The 13,662-nt window shown below is 42.2% G+C and overlaps 1 protein-coding gene across 7 annotated transcripts in view; it reads right to left on the reverse strand.

The window, feature by feature from the left end:
- Positions 1-2,258: 2,258 nt before the first annotated feature.
- The window catches only part of LOC109424927 (nuclear factor 1), a 55,715-nt gene continuing 44,311 nt past the window's right edge, over positions 2,259-13,662 (reverse strand). For 4 of the 7 annotated variants that reach the window (XM_062843258.1, XM_062843255.1, XM_062843240.1 and 1 more), the window contains one exon: positions 2,259-2,678. In XM_062843258.1, coding sequence (XP_062699242.1) covers positions 2,509-2,678 — 170 coding nt within the window. In that variant the 3' untranslated portion in view covers positions 2,259-2,508. Of the gene's footprint in view, positions 2,679-2,699; positions 3,300-13,662 lie in introns of those variants that run through there. The other 3 variants (XM_062843251.1, XM_062843245.1, XM_062843266.1) reach the window with 2 other exon arrangements.

Below are 13,662 nucleotides of genomic sequence, written 5' to 3' on the forward strand. Positions count from 1 at the left end.
ATCATGCGCCGAGTTTTGTCGTCGATGAAGGTGATGTAGTAACGATTACCCCCTAGAGAGGTCTCCTCCATCTGTCCGTTGATGTCGGACCAACTGCAGCACTTCCGAAGCTCGAGATCCTTCCTTGCCGAATGGCAGCCTAGCCTGCTTCGACAATCCTTCGTAGCCTTCTCGTTGATCCGGATTCCATCAGCTAAACCGTTTGCGAGCTTCCTAATGTTTTCTCCGTTTAAGGCCCGTTCGTTTGTGCCACAGCTCCATGCTTCCAATGGATGTACAGGCCAATGCTGTTTTCGGTCCGCTGCCTGCCTTGTCCAGTTTGAATTGGTTGTTCACGTGGCTGCCAGTCGCCACAACTTTGCCTTCGGTATTCAGCACCTTGCATCCTTGGCTCGTGAAGTTCACCGAATAACCCTTCTGAACAATTTTGCTTATTGACAAAAGGTTTGCAGTCAGAGAAGGGATCAGCTGAACGTCACTAATCGCAACACCGTCCTTGTCCTTCTGGCACGCCAGCCAAATCCTTGCCGTACCACTAGCGACGATGTCCATCATGCCGCCGTTAGCCGCCATTACCTTACCGCATCCATCGTCGAAGCTTTCCAGTAGGTCCTTGCTTGACGTCATGTGTGCGTAAGCGGCCGAATCGAAAATCCAATCGTCTGCTTCTCCCAAGTCGAACGTTAATAGTACAGTGCAAAACGTGTCGCCCTTCCGTGCTTCCCTGCAGTCCTTTGCGATGTGTCCGAACCGGTTACATTTTCTGCATTTCGGACCCTTCGGTGCAGTAGGCGCCTGTTTCTGCTTCCCGTTTCTATCCTGCCGTTTGTTGGTTGCGAAGGCTTGATTGTTTTTTCCGTTGCTATGGTGATAATCATCTTCCTCTTGCAGCAACTTGGTTTTCACGTAGTCCCCGGTGATTGTCACGCCGGAGTTTTCCAGCGCCATAATCATCGGCTTGAACTGCTTCGGGAGACCGGCCAGTAGCAGCATTCCAACCCACAGCGACGGGATCTTGAAATCCAACGAATTCAGCTGGTTGGAAGTAGCCACCACCTCGTTGACGTACTCTGCCATGCTAGTGCAGCTTTCCAGGGTCAAACGAAGCAATTTGTGCAGTAGTCCTACTTGCCTGGCCAATCCTTTGTCCTCGAATGCTTGCTCCAAACGATCCCAGGCTTCTCTGGCCGATTCCGCATCCTCGATGTGAACGTAGATCGATGGATCCAGCAACAAGATGATTTTCAGCTTCGCACGAAGATCCTTCTGTTCTTCCACAGCCTCGAATGTTCCGTCGTCCTTCTTTTTCGGTTTCACTGCGTCCCAAAGTCCTTCCAGCTGCAGATATGTCTTCGCTGCGAACTCCCACGATGACCAATTCGCCCTTCCGGTCAATCTTTCGAGAGCAGGAAGGCTTGATCCACCGTATGAGCTTCCAGGGAAACCGCTAGGTTGAGTTCCGGAACTTGAAGTCATCTTGAATCGTGTCTTGAATATTCTTCTAGCTTGCTAGCAACAGGCCCATAACCTGTAGAAAGTAACTTATAGACGTGTGTCTTCAGTGGTGGTTAAAACTAGAATACATTTATTTCTGACAATCCTTAAATCTATAATATTCATGGCATACTACGACTTCACTTTTGTTCAGTCTTCCAACAAAATCACATCAGTGTCACCTAGTGCGGTATCCGGAAATCTTTTCGATTCATGACATTTATACATTTGAATAGTTTTATTGAAGATGTCGTCTTATCTCTTCACTGAGTCGATATACTAGTAATAGTAGTTTTTACATTTTTTAGATATTATGTTCAGGATTTTTATCTCTTATATCAATCAACCCAATATCATATTCTTATCGTCTAATTTAGAAGTGAATTCTTATCATGTACGGAGTATGGATTTCCTGAACAACTTCTTCAAGATATTCACTTTAAAAGTACCGTCCTATAAATAGAAGGCGGAGAAAGTTCAAGAATGGAATTGAAGCTTGGAGGGAATTTCTCTTACGTTTCCAAGTACCAGTACGCTTAAATGTATACACTGTGAATCCGTTTATTGTGAAAAGCAACTCGAAAGAAATCCAATTAGCCATATAATTATGGCACTCTTTGAAAGTTTTTGATAATTTTGTCCAATAATTGATAAGATAAGCTTTCAAAGATTCTACAAAGATTCTACAAAGGAGATACAGTGCAACATCCTGTATCCCGTGTTCCTTATATGATTCACTTGCCGTTTTAACCTTCCATAATTAGACAGGGATGGCATCAAATGGCTGAAAGCTGAAACGAGATCTTTGGAAAAAAAAAACAAAACAGCGACGCGTCCTGTAATGAATTTATGAACTTAAAGTTCCTGAAACGAAACTTGAAAAGAATGTAAGGCACATAACCCTTGGTAATAGTTTACAGAAATTTACAACCATCATTCAAGCCCATCGGTCTCATAAGCAAAGAACCATTTTCAGTAGGTAAAAAGTACGATTAATAATAAATAGATAAAGGATTAAGCTGAAACGAAAGAGAAAAATACCACCTTGCGTGATGCTCCACAGCTCGGACGAGGTGAAGACGCCCGTCGGCGCAATGAAGTCATACGAGAAGGCCTTACTGCTCCCTTTGGAAAATTTGCTGCGCGAACTGTTGTGCGACTTTTCCCCCTGGTTTTCCTCATCGCTGCAGGGATGTTTCGGTATCGGTAAAACAAGGGAACGGTGCACGAAAATCAAGCGTCAAAAAGAAGGGAAGAAAGAAAAAAGAAAACAGAAATAAAGCACTCGATCAGAAATCGATGGTTCCAAAACACAGGTGGTTAGAATTGGAAAAACTAAACTAAAATCCGTTTGGTAATTTGCGCCGGAAACGCCATCTCTATAAACTACCACAAAGATCAAAAGTAAATAAAAACACAAAGCTGAAGGAAGTGTGTCCAACTGAACATCGAAGTAGGCTGGTTTTTCAGGGCTTGCTCGGTTTTCCTGCTACTGTCACTGGGATGTGTGTGTTCGAACAGTGTATTCGAGGGGTGTGCCAGTGAGCAAATCGGTTAACGAAAATGAAAACGGAGGTCTGCATTAAAGGTGCCAAATTTTGCCGTGTGTAAAACGAAAAACAAAACAGTTCTAGTAACTAAAATTTTCGCAACATCGGTTTTCTTGTTCTGGTAGAAATGGAAAAGAAAAATCGTTGCTCCATGCTGCGCATTGTGTGCCGTTTCCGAAATTTGGTGCAACAAAATGAGTGTGGTGGTAAAGTGTTGGTGTGTAGTCAAGGAAAAACCAGGGACTTACCTGAAACCTGTGCGAAGAGAAAGACAAAAGAAAGTCACTTTAAAGAAAATTTGCCTCGCTGCTATTTTGGGGCTGGTTGATTGGTTTGGAGGACGGTTTACAATTAAACATTATTGAAGAAAATAGACTAGGAAAATTTTCACAGGCTCCTATGATTCCGTGTGTTGTTTTACACAGTGTCAGCGCTTGCTTAGATTGTTCTTTATTGAGATGTTTCAAATATAGCCGTTGTGTTTGCTCAGCAGCTTCTCAAATAATCGCGTGTGAAGATCGGTTTCCGAATTTCCCTTTCAAAGAAATTTCGTGGAACTCCACTCTCAGTTTCAGAAAGGTTTGCGTTCAAATTCATCCTACTAAATATTTACCATTCGGTACAATCTTTGCGATCATTGAAGGAACCCAAAAGGAACAGAAGTGAGAAAAGAGTTAACCGATCTTGACGCGGTCAGATTTCAGTCCATTATGCTGGTTGCGATCGTCGGTATTGATCTTCAACGATCTTCGTCCGGACCGAATGCAGCTTCCTTTTGTGTACCCCGTCTACCAAAGATAATACCTTTATTGATCCGGTAAATATTGTATGCGGTGGTACAGGCAAGCAAATCGATCGTTCTTTCTCACATTTCGATTTCTCTGCAAACACCATACAGTCTGCCTCGCCGAACTCAGAAGAAGAGCAGCGATCGAGTGGGCATTCTTCGGGAACAATATGATTGAAAGCGGGTGAAAACAAAACAAATCAACCACCTTCGCCGTCGGTCGGCTCGAGTGGTCAGTCCCATTCCACAGGTCTTCCCGAAGAAGAACAAGAACAGCGCGAAACCGAACCAAGCCAGACAGAAAGGTGAACAGAAGTAGCACCCATCTCCTCACAAAAGCGCTATTCTGGTTAATGTTTTTCTTTTGTAGACAACACAAAACCCGAAAAACTCAAACAACGTTCAAGTTTCAATAAAATGGATTTCAGGAAAACAAAATAAAAGACTCTACAAAATTATCTGGTCATCACTTCGGCTAAGTGTAGGAGACAGACACAGTGTAACAAACGTCGGAGAGAACACCGAATCGACTGGTAGGACCAAAGACTTTTGACCAATCCACCAAACGACTTTCACCCACTATCCTGGAGAGGAAGAAAAAAAACAAAGCAACCCAGGAGAAAATTGCTCGGACAGTGCGGGGGCCAAAAGCGCCAAATCATCCCCTCTCCGCGGCGGTTGCTTGGATGCGGACGATCGACTCGAAAGCCTACAAATAAAAACAAATCCAAAAACACATCAGCCTTAACCATTGCATTGATAGCCTGTAGTTTGGTTCTTTGCCTCACTTTTGCCGACCGGGACCGACCGTTGCGTTGCTGATGTTGATGCTGATGGGTGTCCGATTCGGGTGAAACAAAACTATAGGACTCCATTACACACATCGGCGGGATGATGATTTAATAAAAACGCACACCAAGCATCCAAGCAGTCGAGTCGCGGCAGAAGGGAAGGATATTAGATGGCTATCGTTCCCGAATCCACATGGCGGTGCATCATCGAAGGCGGCTGGGGTCCAAGCAAGCGCCGCAGCCGCAACGCTGTTTGTATTCCTATCACTCGTATCAGCTCAGCAGCCTGCTTGGATGGATGGGTTTCGGATCGTATCGAATCGGGATGACCTGACCATTAGGATGACGGTTCGTCGTTTATTTCTTTATTTTGGCAGCGCGATTGTGTATTCTTGCCGCGTCGTCGTCGTCCTAGGTTGAACGTTGGTTGGTTTTGTTATTGTGTTGCGTCATCCAGTCCAGATACAGAGAGAGACCGAAATAGAGACGGGGAAGGAAGGTCAAACTAGGCGGCTAGTAAGCGTCTGTAGTTAGACCACACCCAAGATCGGTATCACTGATGAAAGCTATACCACTTAACGACTAGTCGGAACAGTTGTTTGGAATCGATATGTTTGAGATACACGGGGTTCAACATTTGGAATTAGTTCAGCACGATAAAGGGAATTATCTAGTAGGAGAGGGTACTCCGGTACACAACTTTTTCGGCAATATCTTCCTTCAAATTTAATCTAACTTGAAGATAATCGTTTTATTATAATCTAGGCAAGCATATGTTTTCATAAACCCATGTTTTTCATAATGTTTTTATCGAGAATTACTCATGCGTTTATAAAAAAAAACACCATTTTGTAGCTTAAAATCAAATTTTAAGAGCAAAATCAAATTGGCTTCTCCATGGACTTTTCCTTGAAGCATGAGAAAGCTTATATTTTATTAACTCATTTTCTAATGCAATTTCCCAATTTAATATTGTAGTAGGCTCTGCTGTTAGATAAGTGTATTATGTCACAATAAAGAACTTCTTGCACCGAATTGGACGTGTTTCCTTCAATTCAGAAGTGGGATAAGACCTGCATTCTGCCGTATGGAATCAAAATTTCAAGTTATTCATCATCAAGAAGCTATTCTGACGTGTGTCGTGAAACGCAATAAGAGTTCCAAAGGAATAGTTGGAAGAAAGTTGAAGACATTATAACTCACGAGCTAGTGGGAGAACTTACATGGTCGAGAGGAGTGCTGGGATCCGCTTAAACACAAGTTTATGGCTGCAATCGCCAAGAAAAGGGGATTAAACAGCAGGAACAACTGCATTTACAACATCGAAGACTGGGTCATCGTGTTGGAGCTAAGGAAGACGTCGTTAGAGCAGGTGGAATCAATGAAGTAGTTGTTCACATCGAGGACGATGTGCGTTGTCAAGATGGCCGAACTGTAGTAGGCTCTGCTGTTAGATAAGTGTATTATGTCACAATAAAGAACTTCTTGCACCGAATTGGACGTGTTTCCTTCAATATTATAAAAACTGTTTTTTTTTTATCTGAATTAACGAGATTTTATGCCCTGGGCTAGTTTATCTCGAGACCCACGCTTTACTTCCCTGGGATTCGATCCCAGGTCCTCGGCGTGATGGTCAAGTGTTTTAACTATCCCAAGTCCGCTTCCTAAAAAAAAACTAGGTTAATCCACCTAGTGATGTTAGTGCCTTTCTCGTTAAAAAAGTACTGATGATATTTCCAACGCCGTAAGTCGAAGTAATCCTGAATCCTGTTACTTAATACTTGATAAAGAAAAACAACAAAGAATTGTCTTGTCTGATGTGTCATGATAGAAATGTTTTCTCGTCGTTTACAAGGAAAGCAACGATATTGAACATTTCTGTACCGTTTTCTCTTTTTGGAAGCAAAATGGCAAGAACTTTTCTGTATAGTGGAGATGGGGTTTAGCTAGTTCATTCTAATGTTGACTAATGGTCACTTATTGTCAAATGGTTTTATGAGAGTTTTAGAGAAAGGTTTCAAAGGGGTTTTCTGGAGTCCGAAAGCTCCCTTTCGAGGTTTCAGGATTGTATTAGACGTTTAACAAAACTTTTCAGGGATTTTCAGGCGGGTCCGGAGGGATTAGGGAAAAGCCACTGAAATCCCATAATATACACAGAAAAAGATATTCATGTAAAATTCAGCGAAAAATCATGCACATAAAGGGAATGCTAGAGTTAGTGCATATTTACATGAGATATCATGTAAAACTACGTTACTTTCATGTAAATTTCCGCTAATAGTCGCGTAATCGGTTGGTGTCCATGATGATTTACGTGATGGTTGGCGGAAATTTACACGAAGGTAATGTAATTTTACATTACATCTCATGTAAAAGTGCACTAACTCTAGCATTCCCTTTATGTGCATGATTTCTCGCTGAATTTTAATTACATATTTTTTTCTGTGTACCCTGAAAGATCTGAGCAAATCCATAGAGCCTCCTGAAACCCCATGGGCCATGAAACACCCCTGGAACGCACCTGAAACTCTTATAAGAGCGCTTTGTTAGTTGCAAAAGTGCAGTCGTTTAAAACAATTCATTATTGTATGTTGAAACTACCAAATATCTGTTAGTTTTAACAAACTACATAGATAAAAATAATGAGATTTACACGTCATGTAAACTTCAGTTAAGTCATGTAAACTTAGTGTTATGATGGTTTAAATGATATATCATGTAAATTTGTGTCATATGTCATGTAAACAATCAGAGTCATGCTGAATTACATGGCATATAATGGAAGTTTACATCATATTTCATGATGTTTACACGATATCTCAGGTAAACTTCTGTGATATCCCACGCTCCAATCATGTGCATCATATGTCACACAATTCTACACTCTTTTTTCGATCTGTGTACCAAAAATTTCGACAAATGATAATATTTGTAATATAAAACAGTGATTTGAACTAGAATTTTATTGTGTTTAATATTTATTTCTCTGCGTTTTCATCGTGAAAAAAACTTTAAGGTCTACGCTCTCAGGGTTGAAGCATTCGTGGTTGTGTATTAACCGTGTAAATCGCTGAAATTCTTAGGAAACGCATTTCAACGTGTATTGGGCAGCCAGCTGTCAGCGCATCAACGAACAGAATGAACATTTCAAGCCTAACTTTACCAAACACTGTATCTAACAAAATCCACGAGCGGAGAAAATCGAAGGGGAAGTTCGCTGTTCCCATAGCATACGGTGTTACATACGGTGTTTGGTAAAGTTAGGCTTGATTTGTGAAGAAAGACAATCTGTTAAGCCCCAGGCCCAACGCACTATGGGCCCCAATGTTTTCGCGTCAATTTGAACACTAACCACTGGAGGAAATCGTTACACTATTATCAACAGATATAATAGGCCTAAATTACAAGCAGTTTGGAGACCTTATACAAACTGCTTGTAATTTAGGCCTATTATATCTGTTGGTAATAGTGTAACGATTTCCTCCAGTGGTTAGTGAGTCCCGAGTTCCGCATTGTGTACCGAATCCTCAAAGGAATTCCAGGAGGAATCCCCGAATAAATTCTAGGAGGAATCCCCGAAGGACTTCCAAGAAGAATCTCCCAACTAACACACTTGTCACGGAAGAGTCATTGCGGCGCAGATTTTTGTTGAGTAGAAGTCACTGTGCCTTTCTTCTAACAAATAAATACTTACTTCCAGGACAAACGTCCGAAGGAATTTCAGGAGAAGTCCCGAAGGAACTCCAGAACAAATCCCCGAAAGAGTTTTAGGTTGAATCCCTGAAGGAATCCCAGAAACAAAGCCACGAAGAACCCCCGAAGGAATACCAGGAGGAATCCCGAGGGAATTTCAGAAGGAATCCCCGAGAGACTTCCAGGAGGACTCCTCGAGGGGATTCAAGGAGAAGTCCCGAAGGAACTCTAGGACGAATTCCCGATAGAATTCCAGGAGAAGTCCCGAAGGAATTTCAGGACGAATTCTCGAAAGAATCCCAAGAGGAATTCCATTAACATCGTCCGAAGGAATTTCAGGAGGAATCCCTGAAGAAATAACAGGAGGAATCCCTTAAGAAACTCCAGGTAGAATTTCCTAAGGAGCTCCAGGAGGAATCCCAGAAAGAATGCCATGAGGAATCCCCGAATGAATTCGAGGGGGAGTCGCCGAAGGACTTCCAAGAGGAACGTCCGAAGGAATTTCAGGAGGAATCCCCAAAGGAGCTCTAGATGAAATCTCGAAGGAAATCTAGGTGGAATCTCCGAAAGAATACCATGAGAAGTCCCGGAAGGATGCCCAGGAGAAATCGCCGAAGGAAAACCAGGAGGAATCTCCAAAAGAATTCCAAGAGCAATCCTTGAAAGATTTCGAGGTGGAATCTCTGAAGGAATTTTAGGAGGAATCCTCGCAGGTATTCCAGCAAGAATCTCCGAAGGAATTGGGATTGGTCCTGAAAGATTTCCAGAAGGAATCTCCGAAGGATTTCCAGGAGGTATCTATGTAGGATTTTCAAGCGGAATTCCCAAAGTCTTTTCAAAAAAAATCCCCGAAGGAATTTCAGGAAAAATCCCTGAATGGATTCTAGAATGAGTCCCCGAAGGAATTCCAGGAGGAATCCCGAAGGATTTTCAAGGGGTATTCCCGAAAAAATTCCTGCAGTAATCTCCGAAGAATTTTCAGGAAAAGTTCCCGAAAGAATTTCTGGAAGATTTCCCGAAGAAAAACCTGGAGGATTCCTGAAAATAATCCTGAAGGAATTCATGAAGGAGCTCCCTGTGAGATCCTTCAAGGAAAACCTGAAGACATGCCTGATTGTAGTCCTAGACAAATTTTTGAAGGAGCTCCTAGAAGAATCCCTGAAGGAACCCTGAATTCTCCCTGGAAAAATCTCCAAAAGAACTTAGGAATTTTAGAAGGAACTTCTGGCTTATCCCTGAATGAACTTCTGTAGGAAAAACAGCAAGAAATAAAGCAATGAGTGAAATCACGAGTCAACTAATGCATGATTTTTTCGGCGGTGAGTTCGTCGAATCAAGAATCACATGTGAAACAACTCAACCATGAGATTTTAGAATTTGGGTTTTCACCAACACTGACTCCTCTAGAAATTCCTGACAGAACATCAGAAGAAATCCCTGGAGGAATCCCTAGACTAATCTCTAAAGGACCTTCTCTACCCAAGTAACCAGTAAGCATTTAAAATAGCATTTATCATAATGCTAAATGTAGCTTTTACGACGAGACTTTTAATGCTAACAGATCCTGTAAGAGAGAGACAGCGCGTACAGCCAAACACATGACATATCTCCCATACTCTTTGCTCTTAGCATTTGAAGAGCAGTTAAAAAACATCTGAATGCTCCCACGCGAAAACACATCAAGCGGTTGAAATGCTAATTAACAGCCCAAAGCTTTTGTGCAGCTCAACTTATGCTGATTCAAGGCAGCTATGCATTTGAACTGCTTATATAGAGCAGCAAGCAGATCAAATGCTTGATACGGCATGATGTAGAGCTTATTCAAATGCTTGGCTTAGTGATTATCAGTAATTTGACTGTGAAAACTTATATTGGAATGGTTTTCGGCATTTGCAGTCGGAAGACCAGCTAAAACATTACTTTTTACTCTGATCCGACGTTTCGGGCCTTTATTGGTCCATTCTAATCCTAAGAAAAAGGACCAATAAAGGCCCGAAACGTCGGATCAGAGTAAAAAATAACGTTTCAGCTGGTCTTCAGACTGCAAATGCCGCAAACCATTCCAATACTAGTGATTATCTGGGTAGGAATTCAAGTAGGGGCTTCTGGAGCAATTCCTGGTGGATCTCCTGAAAGAATCCCAGAATGCACCTGGAAGTATCTCCGAAGGAACTTCTGAAGGACCCCTGAAGAACTCCTGATGAAATACCTGGTGGAATTACTGAATCATCCTGGAACTACTGGGGAGATCTCTGGAGGATCTTCTGGGGAGATCCCTGAAGAAACTTCTGGAACAATTCTTGAAAGAGCAACTTTACTGCAGGAATCCTCGAAGGAACTCCTGGATTAATCCCTGGAGAAACTTGAGTAGGAACATGAAAGGACTTCTAGAGAAATCCCTAAAAAAAGCTCCTAATAAAATTTCTGAAAAATCTCCATGAGGAATCCCCAAAGGAATTTCAGGAAGGATCCCAGAAGGAGCTCCAAGAGAAATTTCTGAGAGAAGGAGGAATCCTGGAACGAATTCCTGCAAAAATTACTGAAGGAACTCCTGGGGTAATCCCTGAAGGAATTTTAGGAGAGATCCTTGAAAAAAATCCAAGATGGATCGCAGAAAGAACTCCTGATATCTCTGGGAATTCGTTTAAAGACTCCTCCAGGAATTCCTTCTACGATTTTCCCTGGAGTCCTCATAAACCACGTACATTTTTGGGGTTGGGAGGGGGTTGGGGTCTGGCCAAAGTCTACGCTCCATACAAATTTCAAAATTTTTGTTTGGACGGAAGTCTACGTGGGGGGAGGGGGGTCTGAGATAACCAAAATTTGGTCTACGTGGTTTATGAACAGTCCCTTGACGCATGCCTGCCATGGCTGTGTGAAGAATTAGCATTAGTTAAACGGGTCTCCAGTTAGCGTAGTGGTAAGGCTAAGCATCGCCAATCCGGAGACGCCGGGTTCGATTCCCGTTCCGCTCGGGGAAATTTTCTCGACTGCCTGGGCATAGTGTATTATTAAATTAATAACTGTGAAAGTGCTCAAAGAACACTAAGTTGAAGAGAGGCAGGCCTAGGTTCCAGTTGGAATGTCGAGCCAGAAAGAGGAAGAAGTATTAGTAAAATATCACGAATAAAATAAATCCTGCCATGGTTTCTTCAGAAATTCATTCCAGGATTCCCTTACGTGTTCCTACTGTGATTCTCAGGCAGCTCCATCTGAGATTCTTCTTGAGGTTTTTTTCTGAAGTTCTTTCTGGAATTCTTCCAGGATTCTGTCTGGAGATTCCTTCCGGGACTTCTACAGGAGTTCTTCCAGGAATAATGATATATCATTTCAATTAGAATGTCAAGAAGTTTTTTCTGGAAAAAATGGAATCCCGGAAGGAACTATTGCATAAAATCCAGAAGAAATTCCTTACATAGCTGATGTAGGAATCCCTAAAGAAATTGTTGGAGGATTTTCTTAAGAAAAACCTGTTGGAACTTCATAAGGAACTCCATGGGTAATTCCATAAGGAAAGCTACAAAAACTCCTGGAGGATTTTCATCCCAGGAACATTTGGGAGGACTCCGGAAGGATCTGCAAGAATTCCAGAAAGAACTCCTTGACAAATCCAAAAAAAGAGTTCCTAGAAAAATCTGGGATGGAGTTCCTGGAAAAAATCTTAAAGCATAAAGAAGTCTGAAAGAAACAGGCGCCGTCCACAAATTACGTAACGCTCTAGGGGGAGGGGGAGTACGGCCGAGCGTTACGGCACATACAAAAAAATAGGATTTTCATACAAAAAAGCGTTGCCGGAAGTGTTACGTAAGAAATGGGTGCTGCCTTTAAGAAGTTACTAGTGGGTTCACGGAAGAAGATATTAAATGAAGCCCAGAAGGGGATTCCGAAAGAATTCTGGAGCAATCCCAGAAGAGATTCTTAGACGAATCTCGGAAAAAAGATCTCAGAAGAATTCCAGTAGAAATTCTCAGAGGAATCCTGGCAGGAGATTCTGGAGCAATCTCGGATGTTGTTCCTAAAAGAATCCTGCAATAATTTCCTGGCGCATTCTCGTTCCTAGAAGATTTCAGGAAGAAATGCGTGAATAATTACGGAATAAGTTCCAGGAGGAATCCCGGAAGAAGTTCTTGGGGAAATCCCAAAAGGACTTCCCGAAAAAAGTCCGGAAGAAATTTTTGGTGTAATCTCGGAGGAGATACTTGTAGGAATCTCGGAAGCAGTTCCTGAAAGAATCCCGGAACAGGTTCTTGGAGGAATCCCGAAACAAATTAGCGGAGGAATGGAGCGCGAATGGAGTTCTTTAAGAAATACCGGAAGCAGTTCCTGAAGAGATCCCAGATGAAGCTCTTGGAGAAATACCGCAAAAAGTTTTTGGAGGATTTCCAGAGCGATTTTTACATGAATTATGGACATGGAATTTCTGGAAGAGCCCTGAAGGAATCCCTGCAGGAGTTTTGGAAGAACCCAGCCAACACGAAGTCGTATATGATGTATATGCTAAAGTGGAGGCCATATGCGTACCTGCTTCCATTTAACCTGTGTAAAGTGTGTGTGTATATCGCCTCCACTTTTGCATCCTATCCAACATCATATGCGATCGTGTGTTGACTGGGAAGTTCCTGAAGGAATCCTGGAATAAATTCATGGAACTTCTGGAGGAATCCAGCAACAAATCTCTGGTGATATTCCTGGAAGGATTCTAGAAGGAATTTTCGGTTTAAGATCTCAAGAAAGTTTTTGAGGAACCTTAGAAAGAGCAATGGAAGAAAACTTAGAAGAAGTTCCCGGGGAATCTGAGAAGAAGTTCCCGTAGAAATCCTTTTCGAAAGAATCCTGGAATATGTTGTTGGAGGAATCCCAGAAGCAGTTCCTGAAGGGATCCCAGAAAAAGTTCTTGGAGGAATAACACAAGAAGTTTTTGGAAAATTTCCGAAGAATTCTCAGAAGGAACTCCTGGAGGAATCCCGTATGGAATTTCTAGAAGAGCCCTGAAGAACTCCCTGCAGGAGTTTCGGAAGGAGTTCCTGGAGGAATCCTGGAATGAATTCCTGAAGCAAGCACAAGCACATGAAAGAATTTCTGAAGGAATTCCGGGAGAAATCTCTTGTGACATTCCTAGAAGGATCCCAGAAGGAACTTTGGGTGTAAAATCAGAAGAAAGTCATTGAGGAATTCCAGAAAAAAAAACAATAAAGCAAACCTGTAAGAAAACACCTGGGAGAACCTTAGAAGGAACTTCTGGAGGAATCCGAGAAGGAGTGAATTATCTGGAAATATCTGGATGAATCCCAGATGAGTCCTGTTGAAGAACCTCAGTAGAAATTCCTTGAAGAGTACCAGAGGGGAC

This window comes from Aedes albopictus, chromosome 1 (assembly GCF_035046485.1).
Source record: "Aedes albopictus strain Foshan chromosome 1, AalbF5, whole genome shotgun sequence".
NCBI classification, from domain to species: Eukaryota; Metazoa; Arthropoda; class Insecta; order Diptera; family Culicidae; genus Aedes; species Aedes albopictus.